Source organism: Silurus aristotelis (genome assembly GCF_946808225.1).
Source record: "Silurus aristotelis genome assembly, chromosome: 6".
Taxonomy (NCBI): Eukaryota; Metazoa; Chordata; class Actinopteri; order Siluriformes; family Siluridae; genus Silurus; species Silurus aristotelis.
The window spans coordinates 3,479,655-3,505,654 of record NC_139579.1 but is presented as its reverse complement, the minus strand read 5'-3'; the positions used below and the strand labels follow the sequence as shown (position 1 = coordinate 3,505,654).

The following is a 26,000-nucleotide window of genomic DNA, read 5'->3' as shown; positions in this document are numbered from 1 at the left end:
TTTTCACACATTCGTAGAGACGAAGTCACCGTTTAATGTTTACGAGATCTGGCAACATGAGCGAGCGCGACTAGGGAAACGATGTGGGCGTGTCCAGTTGTTACCCAACAAAGTTTATGCAAATAAGCAGAGACTGTGAAGAGAGCAGATGAACTGCCACTGATAAACGCATGGGTGTTGAAACGCCTCTGTGTGTGAGCAGTAATTTCACAGAATTGATCTGATACTTCTGGGTGGAGTTTTGCACGTTCGTTCCCAAAAACATCTCTATAAATAGATGCAACATCTGCAAACCCACCCCTGGGATCGACTGTGACCCTGATCAGGATACGATTCTTCCTCAAGATGAATGATCACAAATGGATGAAGCATTGAAACACCTAGTTGAAGATGTTGGTTTTAGTTATGAGGTGGATGGCGCCACCGTGTGGCTCCACTGATTTTTTTTAATTTTGTTTTAATTTTTTTTTTTTATTAATTATTATTTTTATTTTTTTTACCTCCCATTCCTTCATGAAGTGCTGGACTTGCTCTGGAGATGCAGATCTGTGTCTTCTGAATTCGTCCTTCACGTAGTGATCACCCAAAACCTTCAGATCAATGGGCATGAACCTGTGCAGCATGAGGATCCTCTTATACAGAGCTCGGACCCTGGACACGTGGGCTGGACTGGACATGGCAAGTGTGTGTGTGTGTGTGTGTGTGTCTTTAATATACTACAGAAACTACAACACTTGCAACAAATAAAATAGCATTGTTTTCCAAATCAAACCCACACGCGTTCAAACTCCCAGTGTCCCAAACCCAAATTAGGCCCCGTATGATATGTAGTGCACTCAAAAGCGTGCATAGTCCAAAATATAACACCCTCACAAAGTGCACCTATGAAGGAAGTAAAGGTCTGTTTGCAATCCACCCAACAACGTCCTTGTAAAACCCGGAAATAGCGCCTGATGCTACGTTAGTGGTTCATCATAACGCAGATTTAAGTCGCTTACTGCCATCTGCTGGTCAAAGCACGAATTCCAACCTGCAGTCTGAGTGAAAAATACAGTGAACAGATCTAAGACTTTTTCTATGCACACAAAAGGGCTGTTTCTCTCAAATATTGATCACAATTCTGTCTAAATCTGTATTAGTGAGCACTTCTCCTTCATCAAGATGATCCATCCACCTCACAGGTGTGGCAGATCAGGTGCTGATTAGACAAAATGATTATTACACAGGTGTGTCTCAGGATGGACACAATAAAAAGCCACTCTAAAATGTGCAGTTTTACTGTATTGGGGGGTCCGGGGTGGTCTGAAAACCAATCAGTATCTGGTGTGACCACTATTTGCCTCAAGCAGTGCAACACATCTTCTTCACATAGAGTTAATCAGGTTGTTGATTGTGGCCTGTGGAATGTTGGTCCACTATATATATATATATATATATATATATAAAATATAAAATGATCAGGAAAATATTCATACATTTTGTGTGTGTGTGTGTGTGTGTGTGTGGAGAGAGAGAGAGAGAGAGAGGGGGAGAGAGAGAGAGAGAGAGAGAGAGAGAGAGAGAGAGAGAGAGCCCAAGGAGGTGCTAATAAGCAACTTCATGTTGCTAAAAAAGGACAACAATTATACTCTGTTGCTTAAATAAATAAAAAAATGTTAGTTGGAAAAACGTTTTGAGGACTTAAACACTGGTTTATTCTGTTACGGTAACAAAAAAAAAAAGACAAAAAAGTGTAGAGGATCATCACATGTGTTACGTCTTGTGTATTAACTCCAAATCACTAAAAAACACTATACATTTCTTAAGCAAATCTAACAATTTGTTCATTTGTATTTACAGTTCTAAAAAATAAATGTTTCCTTTACAGTTCAACCAGAGAAAATGTTTCATCTTTTCCCATTTCTTGTATTAAATCCGATAAAGTTTTCTGAGGCATGTCACGTTTTCACACAAGCGTCCACGCAGCTCTGGTGTGTATCGAAGCGGTTATTGTTACCGTTGCAACCACCGTACCAGAACTGCGCACAGGCGTTAGCCAAACGATCGTAGTACCACTTCACCTTGTAGCTCCTGCACGGCCCAGGGTCCAGACCCTCGGTACAGCCAACAGCTGCAAACACACATGTACTGTACTGTATTTCTGACATGCTTCAGCAGCAAATACGTCATGTGATATAACTGAGCTTCCAGTGCTGTGAAAAAGTATTACTTTCTTTCTTATCTGTTTTAGATCACGATCATTTTGTCCATCTTTTAGCGTGGGTCACTTCATCAGACACGTTCTATTGAAGTAATTTCTAGATTCAACAGTTCTGTATTGTTTTAAAGACTATAATCACACTCTTGATGTCACCCAAATGATGAAGGTTCTCCATTTGAGTCTGGTTCCTCTTAAGGTTTCTTCCTCATAACATCTAAGGTAGTTTTTCCGGGTCACAGTCGCCATGGCTGCTCATCAGGGATAAATACACATCGTTCAACTTAACTCTTAACTCTGTAAAGCTGCTTTCAGAGAATGTCTGTTGTGAAAAGCTCTATAGAAATAGACTTGACTAAAACAATCTGGTTATTCACAATTAATACCTGATTTAGCTGAATTACTTTTTCACATTGGGTCACAGGTTTGGACAGCCTTTTTCCTCTAATAAATGAAATAATCACATCATTTCGTATTTACTCTGGATATCTTTGGGTAATATTAACATTTGCTTGGTGACCTAAATGATTTGTGTGACAAATATGCAGATAAATAATCAGGAAAGGGGGCAAATACTTTATCACAGCACTGTATATATATATATATATATATATATATATATATATATATATATATATATATATATATATATAGTATACAATAAATCATGCCATTTATGTAATTTACATTCATTCAAACGTATTACTTTATAGTGATGTAGAACAAAGAACTGTAAATCACTGAAACAAGTAGTGTATGAGTGTACCTGCTCCTTGGAATGGTGGAGGGTGAATCTGTGAAGGTGAGCTGACCTCGGGGTCAAACAGGACATTTGCAGGTGGTCGTTGTCTCGCCGCAGGTACGGCAGGAGGATGGAGACTTTTCCCTTCCGTAAAATCATTCGCATCATCTCCGGGTGCTGGCGTTTCATCCGTTTCTGGAACGGGGGTGCTAAAGCCTACTGGAGCTTCAGGCTGGACAGAAAGAGGGAATGTGATATCAGAATCATTGACAAGAGTCAAAAACTTTATGTAGTAATAAACTTAGAGACATGAACCACATTCGGAAACATCATTTGCTTGTTTCGTTGATCGTTAATGATATTGATGTGAAATGCAGTGAATTATGGAAAAATTTCTCTCACCGCATTTCCAGCTGGAAAACTACTGATCTTGTTTAAGCTGAAAACCCAGTCGTCGTCCAGCTCACAGGTCCGACTCAGTATTTCACTCTCCAAGCCTGTGAACAAGCAAAAACATTACTGTGTGTGATTTTATTAGATTTTTCCCTACATTTCGAAAATCTATAGTCTATAGCAGGGGTCCCCAAACTTTTTTCTGTGAGGGCCACATATTTTTTTTTTCTGGAGAATTTCTTATAATTTTAAATGTAATTATTTTGTCCCCTAATGCTAGATTAGTGTATTATTTGTTATGCAATGTACAGACAAATTTGCATTACTTTTCAGTATATATATATATTTCCTATTAAAAAGGCATTATTACTATCATTTTTTTAATATGCATTGCTTTTAAAATAAATACATTTACTTGGTTATGCATATGATTGGCAGGCGAATATAACAAATGATTAGACTGTTAATAACTAGAGGTCGACCGATTTTACTGATACCGAAAGCGAGGTTGGATCGTACTTGCCGATAACCGATTAATCAAACGATAGTTTTAAAAAAATGGATACTGGATAAAAACCAAACAAACATAACACTCAATGTAAAGTAGTACTGAACTTATTACAAAAAAAACCCTATACTGAATCATGAAAATAAATATGAATATTCTCATGATTAAATAAAATGATATGAATAATAAATGTTAAATATTAATTATAATATAGTATAAAAAAAAAACATTGGGCAAATCATTTAAAAATGCTCTACATACTGGACAAGCTCATGAAGTCAGGAATAAGGAAGACGTGCTCTTCATCTGAAGCGATGGATTTCATCTCACTCTGAAACTGGGTGTAACCTGATTCAGTGCCATTCATTACGCCAATTACAAACATCTCGATCTCAGCCGTGTGCACTTCTTCTGCGGCAACCTCCAGGCGCACCGCATCCCGTCTGTCAGCCTGTCCGTCTGTAAGCAACAGTGCCACCTTCCTCACACCGTGCCGCGAGGCCTGGAATAACCGCGTGGCACTGCGGATTGCACTTCCGGTAAACGTACCCTCACCCAGATAGGGCATGTTGCGTACAGCCGCTTTAATGCTGGTGCGGTCGATCAGCTGCTGAAGGCTGACCACCACCATGTGGACATGACTATACAATAAGACTCCGACACGTGTGGCTTCACGGCTCACAGCCACGCGGTCTATCAGGGCGTTCAGAAAGTCCTTTGTAAGCTCGAAGTTCTCCGGCCCGACACTTTCAGAGCTGTCGATTATGAAAACAAGCTCCAGGGGACTCCCGCTGCACCTCAGGCCACAACCTGGAGACCAGAAAAAATACGTAGAACATCTTTTTTTTTAAATCATAATACACTACATACAACAATACACCAATCTCCACAAGCACATTCCAAAATCTAAACTAAACATCTTCCAAGAAGAGTGAAGGATATTATAACAGCTAGTGGTGAGTAAATGTAGGCGGTTCAAACAACATATATGAATCTTATAGTCAGGTGTCACTTTATAGTCTTGGTTGATGTAGACCTCCACAGGCAAGGTTTTTTTTAATCACATTAAGATCAAGAAAATACGACAGAAGAACAACTATAACTAAGAAACAAATCACCCTCCCAAAAAAAAAGATCAAATATATTTTATTATCAAATGGGCAAGTTGTATTACCACACATTTCTCTGATTATCTTGATCACTTGCTCTCTCTGTTAAAGAAATGAAAGGCATTAGTGTAATCATTTTAAGCACACAGACACACACACACACACACACACACACACACACACACACACACACACACACACACACACACATGTACAGTATATATATTACATAGTACATGAGGTGGTATCAAAAAAGACTAGCTCTGTTTACCAGAAAGTACTTATTTACATTTACACCCCATCACCTTTAAAATAGTCCCTTTGCACAGCAATACAATATGCCACTGGAATATGTCCTGTAAGTCTATTTTTTCGAATGGTGTCAAACAGGGACCTTCTGCTATTAATGCTGAATCTCTGCAATGGTGTCAAAAAGCGACCTTTGTCCGCAAGAGCCAAATCTGGCGAGTAGGGTGGGCGTGGAAGTCAGATCATGTTGTTTCCAGTTAGAAACCCACATGTGAGAGAGCTCGGTGACAGACCGTGGTCAGAATAGCACCGCTATTGCACAGCTCATGATGTACACAGGAAATCTTTTGGCACACTGACTTATGAATGAAGATTGGTGCTCCCTGTGACTGTGCATGCAGCTGTGTGCTGCCATCTGTTGGCGTGTTACAAAACTAGTCTCCAACCTTTTTGATACCACCTCATATAACTAAGCTTACCGAGAGACCAGGACCTCCTTTCTGACCAGGTTTTCCCTACAATAAAAATATTTCATGTCTATGATTTATGACAAACAAATGGAAAGACAGTTTTCACTAAATTAGTTTATTATTCTATTGAAAGCATTGGTGAGGATACCGCTGCTCCTAGTTGCCCAGGTGCACCGAAATCTCCGCTGTCTCCTTTTCTCCCACGCTCACCACGTAGACCTCTGTCACCCTGGAACCAGAGCATATTCAATTTTATATCAAATATATTTTCTGCATTACTCTAATGTTGATATTAAGACTTTATTACTAACCAACACAAGAAACAACCCTGTGTGGGTCAATAAGTATTAATCTTGTGCACAAAAATGCAGAAATCTCATCTTGCTATTCCTTTTTATTTACCTGCCATCTATACAAATCAAAACAACTTGCTTCATTATTTTACAATACAATAAATTCTGAGTTTCCAGCACCTTATTTCCTGGAAGACCCTCTCCTGTGAAGCCTCTGGGGCCTGGTATTCCCTGGAACCCTGGCTCTCCTTTTGTACCCTGAATGCCTTCACCAGGTGGGCCTGGAGGACCTGGAGGACCTGGGTGACCAGTCACACCCTATAAGTAAACCCAAGATGACACTTGAACAGAAGAATCTCTTTGTTTCCTATACTCGTCTACTTAAAATTAGCTAAAAAGCTTACCTTTGGTCCTGTAAGTCCTATCCCAGTTGGTCCAAGTGGACCAGGAACCCCAGGTGAACCTCTGTCCCCCTATCAATGCAGAACTTTCATTAGCCTTACACAGACAAAGGACATATGCAAACATTTTTTATGAATATAACATGACCTTAGGTCCTGGTAGTCCAGGTCCTTCTGGTCCAATATCTCCTGGTACTCCAGGCAATCCAGGAAGTCCCTAATTTAAGGATGAAGAAACTTGTCTATTACCACAATATTATAGTTGCTTGTTTAAAAAAACATAGAGTACCAGAAATGTTGGCACTAAAACTGTGCTTTTGCTAATTGCGATTGGTTCAGTTTTGTATATGTATGAACTCCACAGTATCACTGGCTTTAGTTTTCAACCAGATCTTCTACACATAAACATAAACACCTGATGCCCAGGGTAACCTTCTCCCTTCAGCCCCTGTAGTCCTGCTTGTCCAGGTGGTCCTCTGTCACCCTAAAAATGATGCAAGAACATCTATACCTCAAACATACTGCAGATAGGACTATTTCTTTACATGGTTCATATCAAAAATCATATCACCTTTGGCCCTGTGATTCCAACTCCTGGCTCTCCAATCACTCCCTGAGGACCCACAGGCCCAGGCTCACCCTGATAAAAATACAAAACACAGAAATTCAATGTCATGACATTATTCACAGACTCACACCAAAACAATTCTCTGTTCTTGGCTCTGTGTAAAAATATCATCTATGCTAATGAAGATGTAACAACAGGATGGTTGCTTTTTTGCTTAGGTGCTTCATATTTTTTTGTGCATTGATATTTATTTACCTTTGGACCAGTATTTCCAAAACCCACCGGCCCAGGCATCCCCAGCATCCCAGGACTACCAGGTTCTCCCTAAAATAATGAACCAATGTTTATCCACGGACGTCTATCAATACATCGTTGAAACTGTTACCACTACGAAGTTGATTATTTTCCAACAACGTCACATCACATGGCAATTTGTCAGTGATTACATTTTATTATATCATTAAAGAATGAATCAAAATTGACCTTTGCCCCAGATGGTCCTGCAGGTCCTGGAGATCCTGGAAGACCACGAATCCCTCGGTCACCTTGATCGCCCTTCAGTGGCATCATACATATTACGTCATTTATATCACAGTTTATAATCAGTGATATCTGTGCAATGAGTCTGTATCAAGTTTAATGTACAGCATTTTTCCGATATAGCAAAAGTTTAATTATTTGTTCGGTTGTTTGTTTATTTGCATTAGATTAACTATTGAAGTCCAGATGTACATGCAGCTGTAATTGTTAGCTAGCTTGATAGACACCTCATAAGGCTTCCTATATTTTGTTTTCTGTAAGGCACTGAATCTAAATTCAGTTCAGATTTATTTGTAAAGCTCTTTTAATAATGGACATTGTAACAAAGAATTTTTTTAATGATTGTGATAAATGAGTTCATATAGATTTAACCTTAATGAGTGACATTGGCAAACTTTGTGAGATGGTAAAGAGGAAGAAACCCCGAGAGGATTCAGACTTAAAAGGGAACCCAGCAACATCTGGGTGACACAGAATGTCCATTAATTATTATCTGTTCACTGATAGACTCTTGAATGCAACATTGTTCATGGCAACTGCAGCCCTCAGCCATTGTAGCAGTCTGTCCCTGTATTTCCTGTCCCTCTGTAATCTTTCACCTTAGCATTTCTTTAATGGCATAACAAGATTGTAGATATTTAGACTACACAAAACTTAGCATAAATATAGCAAATATAGCGTAAACCCCAAATTTTCTATTAACAGCATACCACAGACAGATCAGTGCATAATTATACAAATACAGTCTCACAGTATATTATGATGATTTTTTGACAATTAAATATTAAACAAAATAAAAATATATATGATGATTTACCTTTTCTCCTGGAATCCCTTTTCCTGGTGCACCGTCAGGACCTTGCAGACCTGGTAAACCTTTCTCGCCCTAACGTTCCACATGCGCAGATAAACCAAGAGGAACAACAACAGCAACACAACAAAAAGCTTACACTGTTGTTTATTGACACTCTAAACAGTTTCATCCAAAACATTTCCTTTTTCAATCCATCTCTTGCATATAATTCACTACACTATGGATATATTGCTGTACTCAGCTTTTTTCAAGCTGAAAGATAAGCGCTTATACACAATGATGGGACAGTTGTTATTAATAAACAATCAAGGGTACTCCAGAAAACAATCTGGCAACCTCAAGTTTTCAGTTTTGAATTCAGCTCCTTGGATTCAATCTGTTTAATTACACATACCTTGTTTTTATTTTTGTAGCTTTCTCGTTGCACTTATGCCCAAAAAAATGAACCTCACCTTGGATCCCCCAGCTCCATCTTCTCCTGGGATACCAGGAATTCCCGGCACGCCAACTGATCCCGGCTCCCCCTGGAACATATATAATACACTGTACACAGGTATTATACTTTGGGTCACTGTTACATATCAGGGATACACATCCACAAGTACAGTTTCTATCAATGGCCATTTCCCTGGAGATTAGCAAATGCTGGTTGCCAAAGAAAGATGAGGAATTGAGTATTAAAGCATTGTCTCAGGTGCAGGTGTCCTTGTGTCCTGTCTTTTAAATAACAGGATCCCTGTATTATTCCTGTATTGTACGTTATCATTTATTATAAATTATGGTTTAGAAGTATTTCATGTATATTGTTATTAATCTACTTCATTATACATTGTTGTCAAGACAGAGGGTGGATCATATTGTACTTTTGGTCCAGGTTCTCCTGCGCCTCTTTCTCCTTGAAGTCCGTGTTCACCAGGAAAGCCCTGATCCCCCTGTCAACACAATCAACATTTAAATTGTACTTTTATTATTGGTACTGAACAATCCGTTGATGTTACAAGATGATGTTAATGGTCATGGTGATGACCTTCTATAATGACTGATTTGCCTGTATCACAACAGAAAAAGCTGCTTTATGTCCCTTTTTTTACTGACACGTCTTCAGGACAGAGGATTTTTCAAGGTTTCTGTTTAAAAAGTACGAAAATTGTCATTGGTGTCAAATTACTGTAATGGATAAACAAACTATTGGTAGAAGAATGCTAAGGCTGGAGCCATCAGGAAGGAGGAAAATAAAGGCTAAAGAGGAGGTTTATGGATGTGGTCAGGAAAGACATGCAGGTGGTTGGTTTGAAAGAGGTAGATGTAGAGCACAGGGTGATATCGAGACAGTTGATCTGCTGTGGGGATCTATAACAGGAGCAGGTGTAAGGAGAAGAAGAAGAAGAAGAAGAAGGCTGGACAGACAGACAGATCTCCTAAAGCTCCTTGTGATACACACCCTTGTTTACACCCTCCTACCTTTCCTACTTCCTTGAAGAGAACTCAAAACCTTAAAAAAAAATTGTCATTGTATAATGCAGTGTTTGTGACACTCACCTTTGGACCTACAATGCTCAGACCAGGAGTTCCTCTAATGCCCGGTGGCCCGAGTGGCCCTTGTTCACCCTGTATAAAAAAAAAATGTATAAATAAAATGGGTGGGTAGGTCGGTAGGTGGATGGATGGGTGGGTAGGTGGGTGGATGGGTGGGTGAGTCGGATTTAGGTAGGTAAAATATAAAGTGCCTTTTCTCCCTGAATCCCAGCTCCAGGGAATCCAATCAGTCCCGGTGGTCCTGGATCTCCAGCGTTCCCCTACAGTACAGAGAGTTTACAATAGCAATGAGAGAATGTCTTTCACATGTTTTTAAAGCCCCCTTTTTGTGGATGATGGTGTGTATACAAGAAACCAAATCAGAAACACAATGGAAATAAAAAAACTGGATCATTATCTTGGACTGTAAAGTTGTTTTAGCCAATTTTCACAAAATAACGTGATCATAATGTGATAATTTTTTAAGCATTATAAAAAATGAACAATGTCAAAATATATAACGCATTAAACACTCAAATGGCTCAATTTCTTTTTATTTAAATGTCAAATGAATTCCAAAATCCAATGTACAGATGTTTCACATCATAAGTTTTTTGCACTTTTTTTCAATTCCAAAAAAATAATTAACTTTTTTTTTAAAAGATTTTAAAAGCTGATATGTGAACACTTAATATGTTAAATAATTAAAATGTTTCACCTTTTCACCTTTGATGCCTATGCCTTGGGGCCCGGGTATACCTTTCGGACCCTGAAGGCCTCTGTCCCCCTGAAACCAAAGTCAGATAGATGATTTTTCCTATAGACTTCAATGGAGACAACCAATGGAGAGGTTTCATTGACACAATGATAGATTGTCTTATAAGATACAGTATAATTCATTTTCTATTGCATTTATGATGAAAATAAAATCTAATTATGATTACTGATAAACAATTTACTCCACACGTGGACAATTTAGAGTGTAAATAAAAACCTGGAGGATGAAACTGAGGCAGATACTAAGGGTTAAAAGAGATCTCAACTTGTGTGTAATTGATTACATACCTTAGGTCCTGGTAAACCCTCACCTGGAAAACCCTGGTTACCTGGCAGTCCTGGTGGTCCAGGTGCTCCCTTCACAAAACAAGATAGAACATTGTTATTGTGGGACCTTTGAAATATCACCACATGTTCTGTCAGGATGGAAGCCTTCTACCCCGCTACTGCAACATTTGCAGTGGTAGGAACATTATTACTAGTAGATACAAAGTGCTCTTTTTTTTTTTTGAGAAACATTACAATAACATTCTGAAGGAAACCTTTATTAAAGTAGATGCTGCGATGCATGTTAGTCATATAAAAACTGTTGAATACAATATAATAACAGTAAAAAATAATATTGTTGCTTGTGTAGCTTACTGGTGGTCCCGGCTCTCCTATTCCAACAGGTCCAGTAGGGCCCAGTCTGCCCTGGTATCCCTGATCTCCCTACGAAATATAGTGTATCTTAATCATGATGCTACTGTACACAACATTATAGTGCCAGTTGAATTGTTTGCTAACCTTTGGACCAGGAATGCCAATCCCCTGGTCTCCTGGTGGGCCAGAAGCTCCAGGAGGTCCTCGGTTACCCTGGTGAAAAAAATTAGTTACATAATTATAATTAAATTCTATTGTTCTGTTCTGTTCTGTTCTGTTATAATATTTATAATAAAATTATCCTTACAGTGGAGAAAGTATATTTACTCACTTTCGGTCCAGCAGGACCTGGTGAACCGTGATCTCCGGGACCACCAATGAGACCCTGAAAAACACACACACACACACACACACACACACACACACACACACACACACACACACACACACACACACAACCACACACACAAATCTCTAATACACCTAAGCCATATAGAAAATTGTAGTGAAATATAATATTTAAATATAAACATAAATGAAATTCCTTGTGCGCATTTTTGTGTGGGTTTGTGTGTGTGTGTGTGTGTGTGTGTGTGTGTGTGTGTGTGTGTGTGTGTGTGTGTAAGTAAGTAGAATAGAAAATAGAATTGGCCTCTCAAATGTATTTATTTTTTCATAATTTTTCGATGAGTTGTGTGTGAGGTCTAATGTGTTTACACACAGGCTTTTAAAGAGGAATGAGTTATGTGTGTGTGTGTGTGTGTGTGTGTGTGTGTGTGTGTGTGTGTGTGTGTGTGTGTGTGTGTGTGTGTGTGTGTGTGTGTGTGTGTGTTAATCCTTGTAGATAAACTCTATCTCCAGACTGGAACAATTGAAAGAACAACAGACTTGACAGTGGGATTCACTGCTACATCACTGTCAGGATCACGACTAATCCTGGGATCACATTCCATAAGTGCAGAGACAGGAGAGCTGATTGGGTCATTTTTAAACATGTGTGTTTGTGTGCTTGTGTGTGCGTGTGTGTGTGTGTGTGTGTGTGTGTGTGTGTGTGTGTGTGTGTGTGTGTGTGTGTGTGTGTGTGCTTGTGTGTGGCTGTTTCTCCATGATTCTACATAATTACAAGTAACACACACACTTCCTAATGCTTGTGTTGCAGTAATACCACCAGCTGTTGTCGCTTAGCCTGGTTCCTTGATAAATTTGGAAAATGGTCTTGTAAATTCTAACAAAACACTTTGGTATGTGGGGGGAAATAAAATTTAATGTTAAATTATTGATTGATTGATTGATTGATTGTATTAATCAACATCAATCTGTTCTTACAAAAGCTATAACTTTTTATTGTTCCTTTTTTTTACTATGCATTTTAATCATATTTGACTTGATCTAAAAACATAAGGATCACCTGCTCCCCTGGAGGTCCATGTCGTCCCGGTGGTCCTTCTGCACCCTGTGGAAATAAAATAAGTACCAAAAATTCAACCTCTAACAGACTGGGTGTGAACCAGCGATACAGAATATTATTCACAAAACTTACTTTCTCTCCTTTCAGCCCTGCTGCACCGCACTCGCCTCTCTCACCCTTTAGCAGGGGGCAAATAAGAGAGAGTAAATCAGAGGTGTTAAACTTTATCTTAACGGATCACTGGACTACTCTTGAGATGCTCGTGTTGTGTTTAGGGTAAGTCCAAATAACTTTCAGATTGATTGATTGATTTGATTGTTTTTCATTGAAAGACATAAATCCTATAAATAAGGTTACCTTCATATAAAGTACCTTCATGTAAAGTTCTGTTAGCCAGTTTAAAAGCTCACAGAAAGGCAACAGTCACTGAAATAGTTACACTTCACAAACATGGTGATCAGAAAAGCATCTCTAAATGCACGAAACACATTGAACATTTTTCAGTACTATAGGTTTCACTAGAACAGGAAGCTGAGGTTACAGACTGGAGAATTGGCACCTGATCTGCAGAATGCAGACAAAGCGTTTGGCATCAACCGGACAAATCTGTGGACCCAATAAGCCTTGTGTTAAGAGTTCAGGCTGGTGCTGGAAGTCAAACAGTTTGGGGAACCATTTCTTGGCACACATTGATAGAGTCCCTTAATAGCAATGAAACATTGTTTGAATGCCAAAGCCTATCTGACTACTGTTTTTATAGAGATATATGGCATTTGTTTCATAAATTATTATTTCGTTCTGTTATTGGTTAAGATTTGGTCATGTCTGTCTCAGAGAAGGTTAGCCTCCTTGCAATATTAATTTTTTTGCTTGTGAATGTGTCACACTGTATATGTAGTCTTGTTCTGTAGTGTCTAAATCTGTCTATTTCCTGCACTGAGATTCTTCCTACAACAAGACTTAAGAAACTTCTAGAGATCTTTGTCCAGTCCTCCAGGTTTTCAGCTGGATACAAATACAAAGACTGAAAAGATTAAACAACCTTTCAGATTCAATAAAAAAAAAAATTCTGAACTTTGATTGGTGTTTTAGAAAAAAGTTCTGTGTTTTTCTGCCTCAGCATCCAACCAACAAAGGCCAAAGTGTAACCTCATGGCAGAGGTTTGGGGTCTACCACTACAATTGTAGCTCCGTGAGACACTAATCTCTCAGGAAATGCTGTGTGTGACATATCTGATAACCAAAGCCTCATTCCATTATTAAAAGGTGATAAATAAATGTACCTTTTCACCTCTTACTCCTGGTCTTCCCTGTAATGAGAACAGAAAACAGCATAATGATTATATAAACACTCGAAAATGCTAAAAGAATCATTAATAATGGTTCAAATGTGATACCTCACGGCCTTCTATTCCCGGTCGCCCGTTCAAGCCAGGTGCCCCCTGTAATATGAAGGAAACTGATTAGCATAATCTAGGAAAATAAATAAATAAATAAATATATAAGATGGGCACTTACTCTAGATCCTTTGGAACCAGGAAGGCCAGGTTGTCCTGGGTTTCCTGGTTTTCCCTTAAATTCAGAAGGAATGATGTAATGAAAAATCATACTTTCAGTAGTAAAAAAAGATGTCTTACAATTCTTTAAGATGATAAAGTTTGCTTCTATAGAAAAAATAATGAACAACGGGGTGGGGTGAAGCAACCTGACGCAAAGTATTTTTACTTTTACTACTTATTCCCTAATTACAGAACATTCCTGAAGGACATTCTTTTAATTTCTTCCAATTTGCTGACAATACATTATCCACATTGAGAAATGCCCCCAAACCAAGGTCCTGTTATAACTTTTATCCTAACAAGTGCATTAAATCAAACCGATGATTTGCCATGCAGCCAGAACTATTGTAGGATCTACTGTTTAGTAAATGAATTAAAAAATTTCTGCCCAATCAGAATTGAGAATCCAGTATACTGTGGTATAAGTATGTACATGTATTTCCCTACTGTATAATATCAGTTTTACTGCAATATAGAAAGAATGATCTGGCTTGAGTGGATTCAACTTGAGTAGCCAGAAAGATTCAAGGTCAAGCAACTTGAGATGATGATGATGATGATGATGATGATGATGATGATGATGATAAATGGTGTGTCTCCTCACCGGGTTTCCTGCAGGACCCATCTCTCCTTTATCACACAAACAATATTTGGGCTGCGGACACTGAAACCAAGAAAAACTGCCATCAGTAGTACTGAATGAGAATCAAAAGCACATATTTTCTTTAGATTAGTACTTACTTCTGTGTTAACCACCGTGCTCTAGAACAAATATAAAAAAAAACAAAGGATTATATTATTGACAAATAAAATGCTGAGCTCAGCTTTTTACACATTGTGTGTACACATGATATCTGAAGAAAATTTCTTGCAGGTTTCCAGATTTGTTTTGAGATCTCGTGATCAGAACAAGGGATTAAGAATCAGAAATAGAAAGAGCTTTATTGCCAAGTATGTTTGAACTTACAAGTAAAAAAAATTTTCTGATGCAATTGTTCATACTTCTGTTTTGACAGTATTTTCAAAACTATGTGTTTCCTTGTAATTTCATAAAAAAAAGCCACTAACCAACTCTCTGAAAAGCCTCTCGTCAAGATGATCATCCTCGAGGCTGAAAAAGTGCTGATGTAGTGGAGGGCTGGCGATGGACCTCAACCTGGTGTCACTTTGCACATCTCGTGTCAAGCCAATGACGAAAATGTGTATATTGTTGTTCTTTGCTTCGGCTGCTGCAGCAACGGCGCTCGGGCTGCGTGGATGATCCACTCCGTCCGTCATTAACAGGGCGATACGAACACTACTGTCCGTCGTCTCCTGAGTAAAAAGCTGTGTGGCATTCGAGATGGCGTAGGCCAAATACGTGCCATGACCGATGTGGACCATAGACGACACTCGGCTTTGGAAGACGTCCACATCCTGCCATCCTTGGAAGTTGTGTTCCACTGAGACGCTGCTGCTGTATTGCAACACAGCCAGACGTAGACGTAGCCGCCAGCCAGGAGCGTCCAACAAAGACAACCTGGTGCTGAATCGCTTAACGAAGCTGCACTGCTTCTCGAACAGAAGAGCCTTGGATTTCTCAGAGCTGTCCACCAGGAAGGCTACCTCCACTGGACAAATCAGAGCTAAAACAGAAAACGTAAAAAATGGATAAAAAAAAATGCTGGCCTTTAAAAATCTATTTAATAGACACAAACTAGAATTATGCACTACATAATACTCATACAACTGAGCAGCTATGAGGTTAAGGGCATTGCTCAGGGGCTATGGAGTAGCAGTAGCTAGGATTCAAAGACTTTTGGATCCAAAGCCTGATGCCTTCAAAACTAAGCTACCATCTTCCTCATAAAGATAAATACACAATTGTATAGAACGTCTTTGTTTCCCCTCAGTGGGACTAAAATGCCTGAACCTGTTCTGTTGCTGATGAGGCTGTGCACAAACCGAGCTTTATGAATGCCATGGTGTTCAAAGGTTGGACTGAAAGAACTCGAGTCTCGTGCACATCCAATACTGCATGACTTAATTTCAAGCTTCCTAGGTTCTCTTTTATGGGTGTTAAAAATGTATGAGGCAATAGTTTTCTAGATCCCACACCACCTGATTCCTACGCTCCCTCTATAGGCTTTGTGTAGTTGTTAACACCAGATCCTCAACCTTCAGTCTTTAAAGCAGCCTTCAAATAATATCGAAAGACCTGCGTCACCCAGCAGAACTTAAAATATCATATAAAAAAACCCATTGCTTTTCTAACTATATTTTCCCTCAACTGAGTTTTTGGACCTATAGTGTTCTATAAATGTAAAAGTCATTACCTTTTGTTTCGTTTCGGACCACTAGACTATTTACTTTTTGTCTGCTTCTTCGTCGACTCAGACCTTTCCCAGAGAAGACCAGCAGCAGAACACACAGCACCAAGACACACTTCATCCTGCATGTGCACACACCTGCAATATACAGACCAGGCAACATTTATGCATTCATTCGTTCAATCATTTATTTATTTATTCATTAATCTTCAGTGTCTACCTTTTCTAAACCAATCAAGAATATCCTTTTCTTGCCAATCCAAAGTTCAAGTTATAGTGCATTGGTGTAAAGTGTTTATGTGTAATTCGTTACTGTACCTAAGACATTTTGGGGTATTTTCTCGATTTACCGGGTATAAAAGACAACTTTTACTCTCTACTCATCTACATTTTTGATTCAATAGATGTACTTTTTATTCCATTACATTTTAATTGATGAAGGTTACCAATTACATTTTGCACCTCTGTTGAGGAACATCTGCTGCTCTGCTGGGTTTATTTTTATTCCAAAAAGAACTAGAATAAATTCCAAAGACTTAAAAAACCAGCTTTTGTTGAATAAAAGCTTTGAGAGCGAGAAATCCCAGTCAGCTCTGAATATTTGGTTTTTATTTGATCTAAATTATTTATTTTATTTGTTTATTGAATACTAATGTTTCTTCTACTTTGTGGCATTATATTGTTATTTTATATCTTAATTGAAGATCCTTTTTTATAATGATTGCTTTTCTACTTTGTCTATTTTTTTCACCAACATGTTTGATCTTTGTTTCATTCTAGCGTGTTGAAAAGGATATTTGTTGAACTTGTTTAATGCAGTGTTGAGGTGTACAAATTGATTTGTATTTCAAATGTGTTGAGGACGAGTGCATCTTTGAGCTTACGTTCAATATGAATAGTACTCAAGTACTATATAAAAAAAAGACTTTTACTCAAGTCATATTGGAATTGGTGACTTTTTGTAAAGGGAATGCCAAAAAATCCCAAAATGCCCTGGAATGCATTCATGCTTTATTCAATCCCCAAGTCCTAATCAGTAAAATACCTTTGCATATACACCACCTTCACTTTAATGTATGTCGTAGTGCTGTAGTGGTGTGTATTTCACTCAGAACATACAGTTTGATTAAAGCACTACAACTATTAATACACCCTGTAGGTGTAAAGAGTTTATACAGTGTAGGAGTCCATCCTTTTTATTTAAAAAACAGCAATTTTTTAATTTATTTTAAAACCATAAAAAGCACTATTTTAGATATTTAAAAACAAAAGGATGTTCTTATAGAATTTATAAAACACTCACCTTAGTTGTCCAGGATGACCTTCTTTGAAAAATGAAGATCCGGTAAGGATTTGGGTGTGCACACAGAGTGACGGCGCGCTCCTCACAGTGTGTGTGTGTGTGTGTGTCATGTTCAGTTTTCTATGAGTGTGTGTACAGTATTGACTGTCCTCTACTGGTGTACTTCATTTATCAATCACTACTGCATAGCAGGTGGCAAAGCAAATACACAAAACAAATTATATTCATTTTTTTCGGCTTTGTTTAGTCAAACCATAGCACGAGTTTAAATACCAGCCAGAACAAGGCACCGCTTCTGGGTCCATAAACAAGGCCCTTAATCCCAAAGCTGCTCAGTTGTATGAATGAGATAAATATAATAAGATAAATAAGCCACTCTAGATAAGGGCATCTGCCAAATGCTCTAATTTGTTTATTCTAGGGGGTTTAGAAGTAGAGATGTGGAGTACCATATTAAAATTAACACTGTTATTAGCCTAGTACATGCACTACAGCCAGACTTGCTAAAATCAACACCTTGTGATGGAACAGAATTAATCTGTTGCGTTGTAGTGCAAGTTGAAATACACTGAAATGTATACTGTAAATGACATGATATGGAATTGTGATACTTAACATAAAAAAATCTACAGTTCTACAACATTTCTACAGTTGTATTTCATATCATAGAGGTTCTAATGTTTTTCTTATAATTACTAATCATTTGATCATTTTTAATAAAGTTCTTGTGTAAATTAAGTACATCCATCATGCTGAATGACAAATCACCTGGTGGCAATAAAGATTGTGATAGAAGATATGAATCTTAATTAAAGGAGTGCTATTTTTTCTGATAAAAAGATCCCGTGGTAAATGAGGTGCCATCTGCACCTCATTTAGTAAGTAAACAACAGTTTGAGTTTGTGTGAGTAAACAACATTAAACAACAGTTTGAGTTTGTGTGAGTGCCTGGGAGTGGGTTAACAACACGGCATGAGTCGGGTTCCTGTTGTTTCTTATGGTAATGGACTATAGTGTGTTTCTAAAAGGAGAGACAAAAAGTGGCCTGGAGCCAGACAGCTGCCAAATTGCAGGTCCAGACCTGGTGGAGGTACAAGCTCTCAGAATCTTTATCACATTTGTCATCATAAATTATAACTTAATTACATACCTTTTCTAATTTTCTCGAAGAAATGTGTTGGCGTACATGGTATATTTTGGGAGCCAAGCACAAAAACGTTCACAGGAAAGTTTAGCTATAATTTAAGGATTTAAGAGTGATTTGTAGTTTAATTCATGATGTAAATGGTTTGACAATGGACAGTAGTGTAATTTTCGAGAAAGATGTCTAGATGAAACAATGAGCGGAAAAGGTGGAATTGCTGTAGTAGCTACTGCCGTAACTTTTCATGTTGTCTGTTATTACTTTGGTGATTGTTTGTGGTTGCTATTGCTCTTACATAGCCCCAAGATGTTGGGTACTGAAGATACCGACTAAGATGTGTGTCAGTGTGGACGGTTATGTAAAAGTTATGAAGAGATTCTCTATTTAAATGCATTGCAGAGAGATACCCACACACGGAAATTGAAGGTTGAACACAAATGGTAAAAGGTATAAGCATTTTAAGCATGTTATTGTAACTTTTGACCATTTGATGGTGTTGCCTTTAAATTTTTTTTCTTTCATGGTTAAGTTCTGTAACAGTTCTGAGATAGAGGTGTTGCACATGTTAGGTACACAGGTTCAAAAGTTATGCTAATAATAAGGACAAATAGGACCAAATTTCACCTAATGGCGGAGTAAAGTGTTGGCAGCACTTGGACAAAATTTGGTCAGAATGCTTTTTAGAACCATCTCAATCAGTATACCAAATTTCACAACTTTTTAACAGACAGTTTTACGGACTGCAGTAGAAGCCAAAAGATGCAGATGTATTCATATGTTATTAAAAATAAATTATACATGCTACACTGCTTTTCATAGTAATCATACTACACTGGTATACTTATTTCAGAATCATTTTATTGCATGTTTAATATTTTTATGAAAAGTTTATGATTATTAGAATTATTTGGTCTGAGTACTTCTTCTTATTTGCATTTAAAACATGACTTCTTATGTTTAGTGTTTATTTAATACAATCATTATTCCTCATTTTAAGGAAGTGTAACACTAATTCTGAAAGGTCCTGTTCATGTAATTTGTAAATACATTTAAAATATTTCTATATATTTTTAAGGGGAAATAGATTTGCTCCTTACTATTTTACTCTCAGGCATGTTTAACAATGTTCAAAGTTGTGAGATTTATGTGTTAAACGAAACTTCAAACCCTTACAGCTCCTTGGAGTAACAGCCTCAGGAAGTAAAACTGTTGAGATCGCTTTCCATGTGTGTTTTCGCCTTCACAACTCTGAACTGCTGAACCTCGAGAGATTCAGTTTGCTGGAGGGGAATGTATATGCGGCTGTTTTGTATCTGCAGTATGGAATTTATGGAGAATCTGAGTCTTTACCATGTCACTTTCTCAAAAACCATTTTAGCTGGAAGAGATAAAAAAAAAAAGAGTGAAGAGATGACAGGTGGAGCAAAATACTGCTGTGTTTGGGTCCTGACCTCTGGTGATGGAATGAGCTTTCAGATTTTCTATAAAGAGTCATCTCCATCATTTCTCTGTCAGGCTGGTGATATACACAATTTGATAAGCTTTATTTTATAACTGTTGTGAATAAATTTAAACTGCATTGTCTGAGTAAATTATACTTTAATTCGATGAGTTTGTACTAATTTGACTCGAAAAAATCTATGTATTCTTAATTAGATTCAATAAATATTTACTTTGATTCGGTACATTTGGGCTCTTATGCAAAAATCTTTGATTTTATTTATGGAATACATTGAAATCCTATGAAAAGGCATTTGCATTGCTCTTTTCCAGCAAGACTTATGTTTATCCCATTTATACAACTGAAAAGCAGCTTGGTGGTCCTGGGATTCAAACATACAGTGGACATGCAAATTTTAATCAACTACAAACCAAAAACTGGCTCCTCACTGAGATCTCATTAAGTAATAAAATTCTGTTGAAGACTGGAATTAGTTTCCTAGTATCACCCTGTAATTTCCGTCACCCGATTTTTTCCTAAACCTGATCACCTTCCTTGCTGATGAAAAGCATCTCCATGACACGATGCTACCACCACCACGCTTCACTGTTGTGTTTTCAGAGTCTCAATTATGTATTTTTTTTAACAAAATCCCAGCATGTTGTGGTTGCAATCATGCAAACAGCTTCTCCTAAACTAATTGTAGATTTCTCCTTTAGAGTTAGCCTAACGCTTTCTCAATTACCTGGCCTCCTTTATACAGGTGTTTTTACTTTAATAAATAGTGTAATGCTTGTGTCATAAAATCCCAATTAATCATTGACCGTTAAAACCAGTCCTCTTTTCATGAATGAATTATTTAGATAAAATCTTAAAGAAACCTGAGCAAATTGAAATAGGAACCTATGTACCACTCAGCTTTATGATGTAAATATAGCTGACATGTTCGGTGTATGAGGGGAGTAAATTATCTGTTGGACTTTTTTCCCTTTGGGGAAAGGTTTCAAAGTTTACTTTCTAAACGGACGTTTTAATGAGGTGACATTTTTAGTGTTCAGAAGAATGATATATGGTGCTAAGGTGTTATGTTGGTTATAAAAGCAGCAATCGAGGCTGTTAACATTTCTACAGTAACCAGTGGTGGACGAAGTAAACACTTGAGTAAAAGTACAAAAGTATTTGCTTTTAAATGTACTTAAGTATCCAAAGTACTATGTATCTATTATGTTCCTATTATCATTTGATTCATATCTATTAAAATGATCACAAGCCCAAAACCTTCTTTTTAATTACTTACAAAAAAAATAAATGCACTGATAAAGCCAAGTGTGTTGTGGAGTTCGAGTCAGGAGTTTCTTTATCATTTATTCTTCTCTAAATGTTCTGCTAGTTGTTAAACTGTATGTTGGTGATCAGTAGATACACCAAGCGCCAATCAAAATAAGTTCTAAACAGAGCGTGTGCTCGATTGATAGTCTTTGGGATAAAATGGTGGCTTTTAGTTCATCATTCTGACATGTTTTGTGTCGCCATCTACAGGCAGCTTTACGGTAGTGTTATAATTTCTAATGCATTTCATGCAAGTTTGATGTTCAGAAAATGATAATATCAATAAATAGTAAATAATGGAAGAATGGTGACTTCCCATTTTCAGCTCCACAAAATTAAGTTATGTTTTAATCCTATGACATATTGTTGAATGTTGCACTTAGAACTCTGAAGTTACGTTTACATTTATGGCATGTGGCAGAAGCTCTTTTCCAGAGCAACTTATACATACAACTGAGCAGCTATGGGGTAAAGGGCCTTGCTAAGGGGCTCAGGAGTGACCGCTTGGTGTGCCTGGGATTTGAACTTACCACCTTCAGATCCATAGTCTTAACCAGCCTTAAAATTAGGCTACCACCTCATTTACACAACTGGAACAAATGTGGATTAGTAATAGAGGATTTGCATGAAAATTATGGAGAGACTCACAGTTTAGTCACTGTAATGTACATACTGTGAATAAAGAGGTGAGTCGGTTCGAATCAGTAAATCTTTACTTTCATTCAGGGATTTTGTACCATAAATCCTTCATTTCTAGGAATCTTAACTCTGATTTTAGTGAAGTTCTTCTCTGATGTCTCTGAAGACATCCTGTGGTGCATTTATTTAATAGAAAAATCACTACACACACACACACACACACACACACACACACACACACACACACACACACGCACGCACGCACGCACACACGCACGCACGCACGCACACACATCTCTGTAACAATTTTAATTTCTTTTTATCTAAAAAATGAAAAGCTTTTCGCTCTGAACTGCTTTCAATTATTTACAAGGAAAAGAAAACTACATACAAAATAAGAGAAGGAGGAGGAGAACAAATGGACAGAGGTATAGTGCAGCATTTTGCTTTGTTTTACTTGAAGGGGTAAAATTGCGGGAAATCGTTAATGACTTTTAGGGCCTCGTTGTACAGCTCCAAATCTACAGAGAGACAGAGGGAGGAGAGAGAAAAACAGCAGACATTTATTCACAAAATCTTACACTTCTGCATCAAAAACAGATTTATGAAGAATTTTTAGGGTATTTATATATTGTGACAGAGCAGAAGGTCGACTGATTCATTGGTTTAGCTGATTTTGCGGTACCGATGGTTGCTCGCTAGAACTATTGGCAAAAATCCATACCGATAGTTTTTCCGGGCTACGTTGTAGACACGCATCATTTCTCTGATTTGGAGGATTGTTAAATGCAGGCCCTTTAATTTCCCACGTGAGTTTACCGTTGTTATAGTTATAGCTGTTTACCGATTTATTGCTATTAGTTTACAGCACAGAAACCATCCTAAAGCAGCTCCTATCATAGCTTGGACTGGGACTTCATTTTGTTGTACCCTGTTCTTCTTCTTCTTTCGGCTGCTCCCATCAGGGGTCGCCACAGCGGATCATCTGTCTCCATACTACCCTGTCCTCTACATCTGCCTCTTTCACACCAACTACCTGCATGTCTTTCCTAATCACATCCATAAACCTCCTCCTTGGCCTTCCTCTTTTCCCTGTTCAATGACAATAAAGAACTATTAACTATACAGTACAAGAGCGACCTCTAGAGGCGAATCAAAATGAATCGATTTCATTCCTTTTACTTGGAACTGTTTTTTTGTTTATTTGAATTGTTACTTTTTGTTTCCATTGAAATGGAGGTTAATTACAAAATCATTTTTATTTCATTTTGCACATTTTGATGATTCAGTACTTTTTTTATTATTATTAGTATTCATTTGAAAAAACTATCGGTTAATTAATTGGTTAACAGCAAGTACGATCCGACCTAGCGATCTGTAAAATCCGCTATTGGTCGACCTCTAGATACAATATATAAATACACTAACCGGCCACATTAATAGGAACAACAGTTTATTCAGAGTGAATATTGTTAGGGAACAGATGTTCTTGTGCAAACTCTAAAGGAGAAGGAACGAAAGTGTACGTGTGTAAAAATAAACGAAGTGATGCTCATCCAGGTTTTGTTTTTTTTACGAAAAAACCCACCGAATGAAATTCCTTTCTCCTCCCTGAACATGTGGTACGCTGCAGCCATGATGGTTCCTTTGTTCGACACCATCCCGAGAACTTCCACTATTCCACTCAACTCTTCCTCCAGCTGTGAGGAGAAACACGGGACAGTCGAGTCAAAATGATCACAAGTCTATAAAAATCGATCAAAGGTTTTTTAGAGAGTTCCGAACGCGTACCGGATCGTTAAGCTCCACGGACGCGTTCTTTCCCTCGCCGTCCGTCAACGTGAACGATTTGCCTGTCGGATGGACCTGTGAAAGAGATACCATCACCAAACATTGTTTACATTTATTCATTTGGCGAACGCTTTTGTCCAGAGCGACTTGAGGAATACAACAAGCGAGTTCTTTTCATAAGATGGCAATAAAGACGAGAAGAGCTCGCAGTACAAGCTTTCAGTCATCGTTCAGAATATGATATTATTATAATGCCACGACAGGAAGGGAAAAAAGGACAATAAGAGGTGGTTTGATGCCCACAGATAAGAGGAGTTGTATTTTGAAGATTGTGACGGCTGTCAGGATGGAGTTTATCTACAATCCAAACATGTTCGTGCTGCTCTCAGAGTGTGGTGTGTGAACGATCAGGGTGTCTGCACTATTTTATAATCACAACCCAACATCATTAATAAAGACTGCTTTCATTATTTACTTCTTACAGTCATACACCTTTGTGACTGGGCAATCAGATGAATTCCATAAAATATATTTGCTATAATTCTATAAAGGACATATACACACACACACACACACACACACACACACACACACACACACACACACACACACATACATATATATGAGAATGAGAGAGAGAAAGAGAGAGAGAGAAAGAAAGAGACATATAGACAGACTGACAGAGAGATAGATAGATATCGACAAACAGACAGACAGACAGACAGACATGCATATAGACAGACTGATAGGCATATAGACTGACAGACAGACAGACAGACAGACAGATAGATAGAGACAGACAGACAGACAGACAGATAGATAGAGACAGATAGAGACAGACAGACGGATATATATATATATATATATATATATATATATATATATATATATATATATATATATATATATATATGTCATATAGGTAGCTATAGACAGATAAATAAACAGATAGAATTCATGTTTGTTGAATAAACGTTTGAACTCTTTACCTTCTCCACGCGCCCTATAAAGCACACCGGCCTGCTGGCGAACTGCGGGAGCATCGACGCGTTAATCCTGGGTTTCGAAGCCTCGTATACACCCGACATTTTATACTCCTCTACACTTTACACTTTACTTTACTGTAAAACTCCGACCGAGTCCAAACCTAGAGGATGAAAAAGAACCGCGCCAAAATGAACTCTGACGTATTTCCGATTTGACTGCAGCGTCTACTTCCGTATTGTCCGTTAACTATTAGCTTCCGTGATAAACTAAATTCGCGTTTCTAGTTCCACAACTTGTAGACAGACAGAGAGACAGACAGACTCATGCACACCTGAGAGTCAAATACAAATCTAATACTCAAACATGTATACACTTCCCATAATACTATCATAGTATTAAATTACAATAACACACTACCTGCATCTTCCCCAAAAATAAAAACACAACCGTATATTCATACATCAACTCAACTTTTACTCACAAGGACTGAATCCAATAATCGTAAACTACACATCACTTAAACTACACACAAAAAGCCCCACTTTCTTTCAGCAAGAATCTATAAAACCATTTATTCATATAAGGTATTAATACTTATAATGTGATTAATATAGTGTTTTTATTTTATTATTATTTTTAAAGGCACATTTTATTTTTGTATTTATGTGCATGGTCATAAACAGGTATTTAAAAACTTCCGGATTAAATTAAATATCAACAAAAAATAATAAATTTATATATTGTTTTTTCTACTAACTGTTAAAATAAACATTTATCTTCAACTGTGTACTTCTGGAAGATTCTAAACTGCATTTTGTCGCATCTATCTATCTATCTATCTATCTATCTATCTATCTATCTATCTATCTATC

General features: G+C 37.7%; 2 protein-coding genes across 2 annotated transcripts; both read right to left on the bottom strand.

Annotated features, from left to right (window-relative positions):
- Window positions 1–500: 500 nt before the first annotated feature.
- Window positions 501–17,829, bottom strand: col28a1a (collagen, type XXVIII, alpha 1a). Its single transcript, XM_083545646.1, has 35 exons — window positions 17,798–17,829; window positions 16,501–16,632; window positions 15,254–15,810; window positions 14,927–14,947; window positions 14,790–14,849; window positions 14,145–14,198; window positions 14,024–14,068; window positions 13,910–13,936; window positions 12,759–12,803; window positions 12,627–12,671; window positions 11,550–11,603; window positions 11,363–11,431; window positions 11,219–11,287; window positions 10,865–10,933; window positions 10,518–10,586; window positions 10,012–10,080; window positions 9,824–9,892; window positions 9,148–9,216; window positions 8,737–8,808; window positions 8,288–8,356; window positions 7,414–7,485; window positions 7,186–7,254; window positions 6,934–7,002; window positions 6,778–6,846; window positions 6,511–6,579; window positions 6,366–6,434; window positions 6,142–6,279; window positions 5,817–5,897; window positions 5,678–5,713; window positions 5,015–5,051; window positions 4,102–4,650; window positions 3,342–3,436; window positions 2,964–3,171; window positions 1,689–2,110; window positions 501–1,120 (listed from the first exon to the last, which is right to left on the bottom strand). The coding sequence occupies exons 2-34, from the start codon at window positions 16,613–16,615 to the stop codon at window positions 1,938–1,940; spliced, it is 3,381 nt and encodes a 1,126-aa protein (XP_083401772.1). The 5' UTR covers window positions 16,616–16,632; window positions 17,798–17,829; the 3' UTR covers window positions 501–1,120; window positions 1,689–1,937.
- Window positions 17,830–22,406: 4,577 nt separating this feature from the next.
- rpa3 (replication protein A3) lies at window positions 22,407–25,368 on the bottom strand. The gene is made up of 5 exons (XM_083544049.1): window positions 25,131–25,368; window positions 24,142–24,216; window positions 23,939–24,050; window positions 22,612–22,871; window positions 22,407–22,551 (listed from the first exon to the last, which is right to left on the bottom strand). Exons 1-4 carry the CDS (start codon window positions 25,227–25,229, stop codon window positions 22,804–22,806), a joined length of 354 nt encoding a protein of 117 aa, XP_083400175.1. The 5' UTR covers window positions 25,230–25,368; the 3' UTR covers window positions 22,407–22,551; window positions 22,612–22,803.
- Window positions 25,369–26,000: the final 632 nt, after the last annotated feature.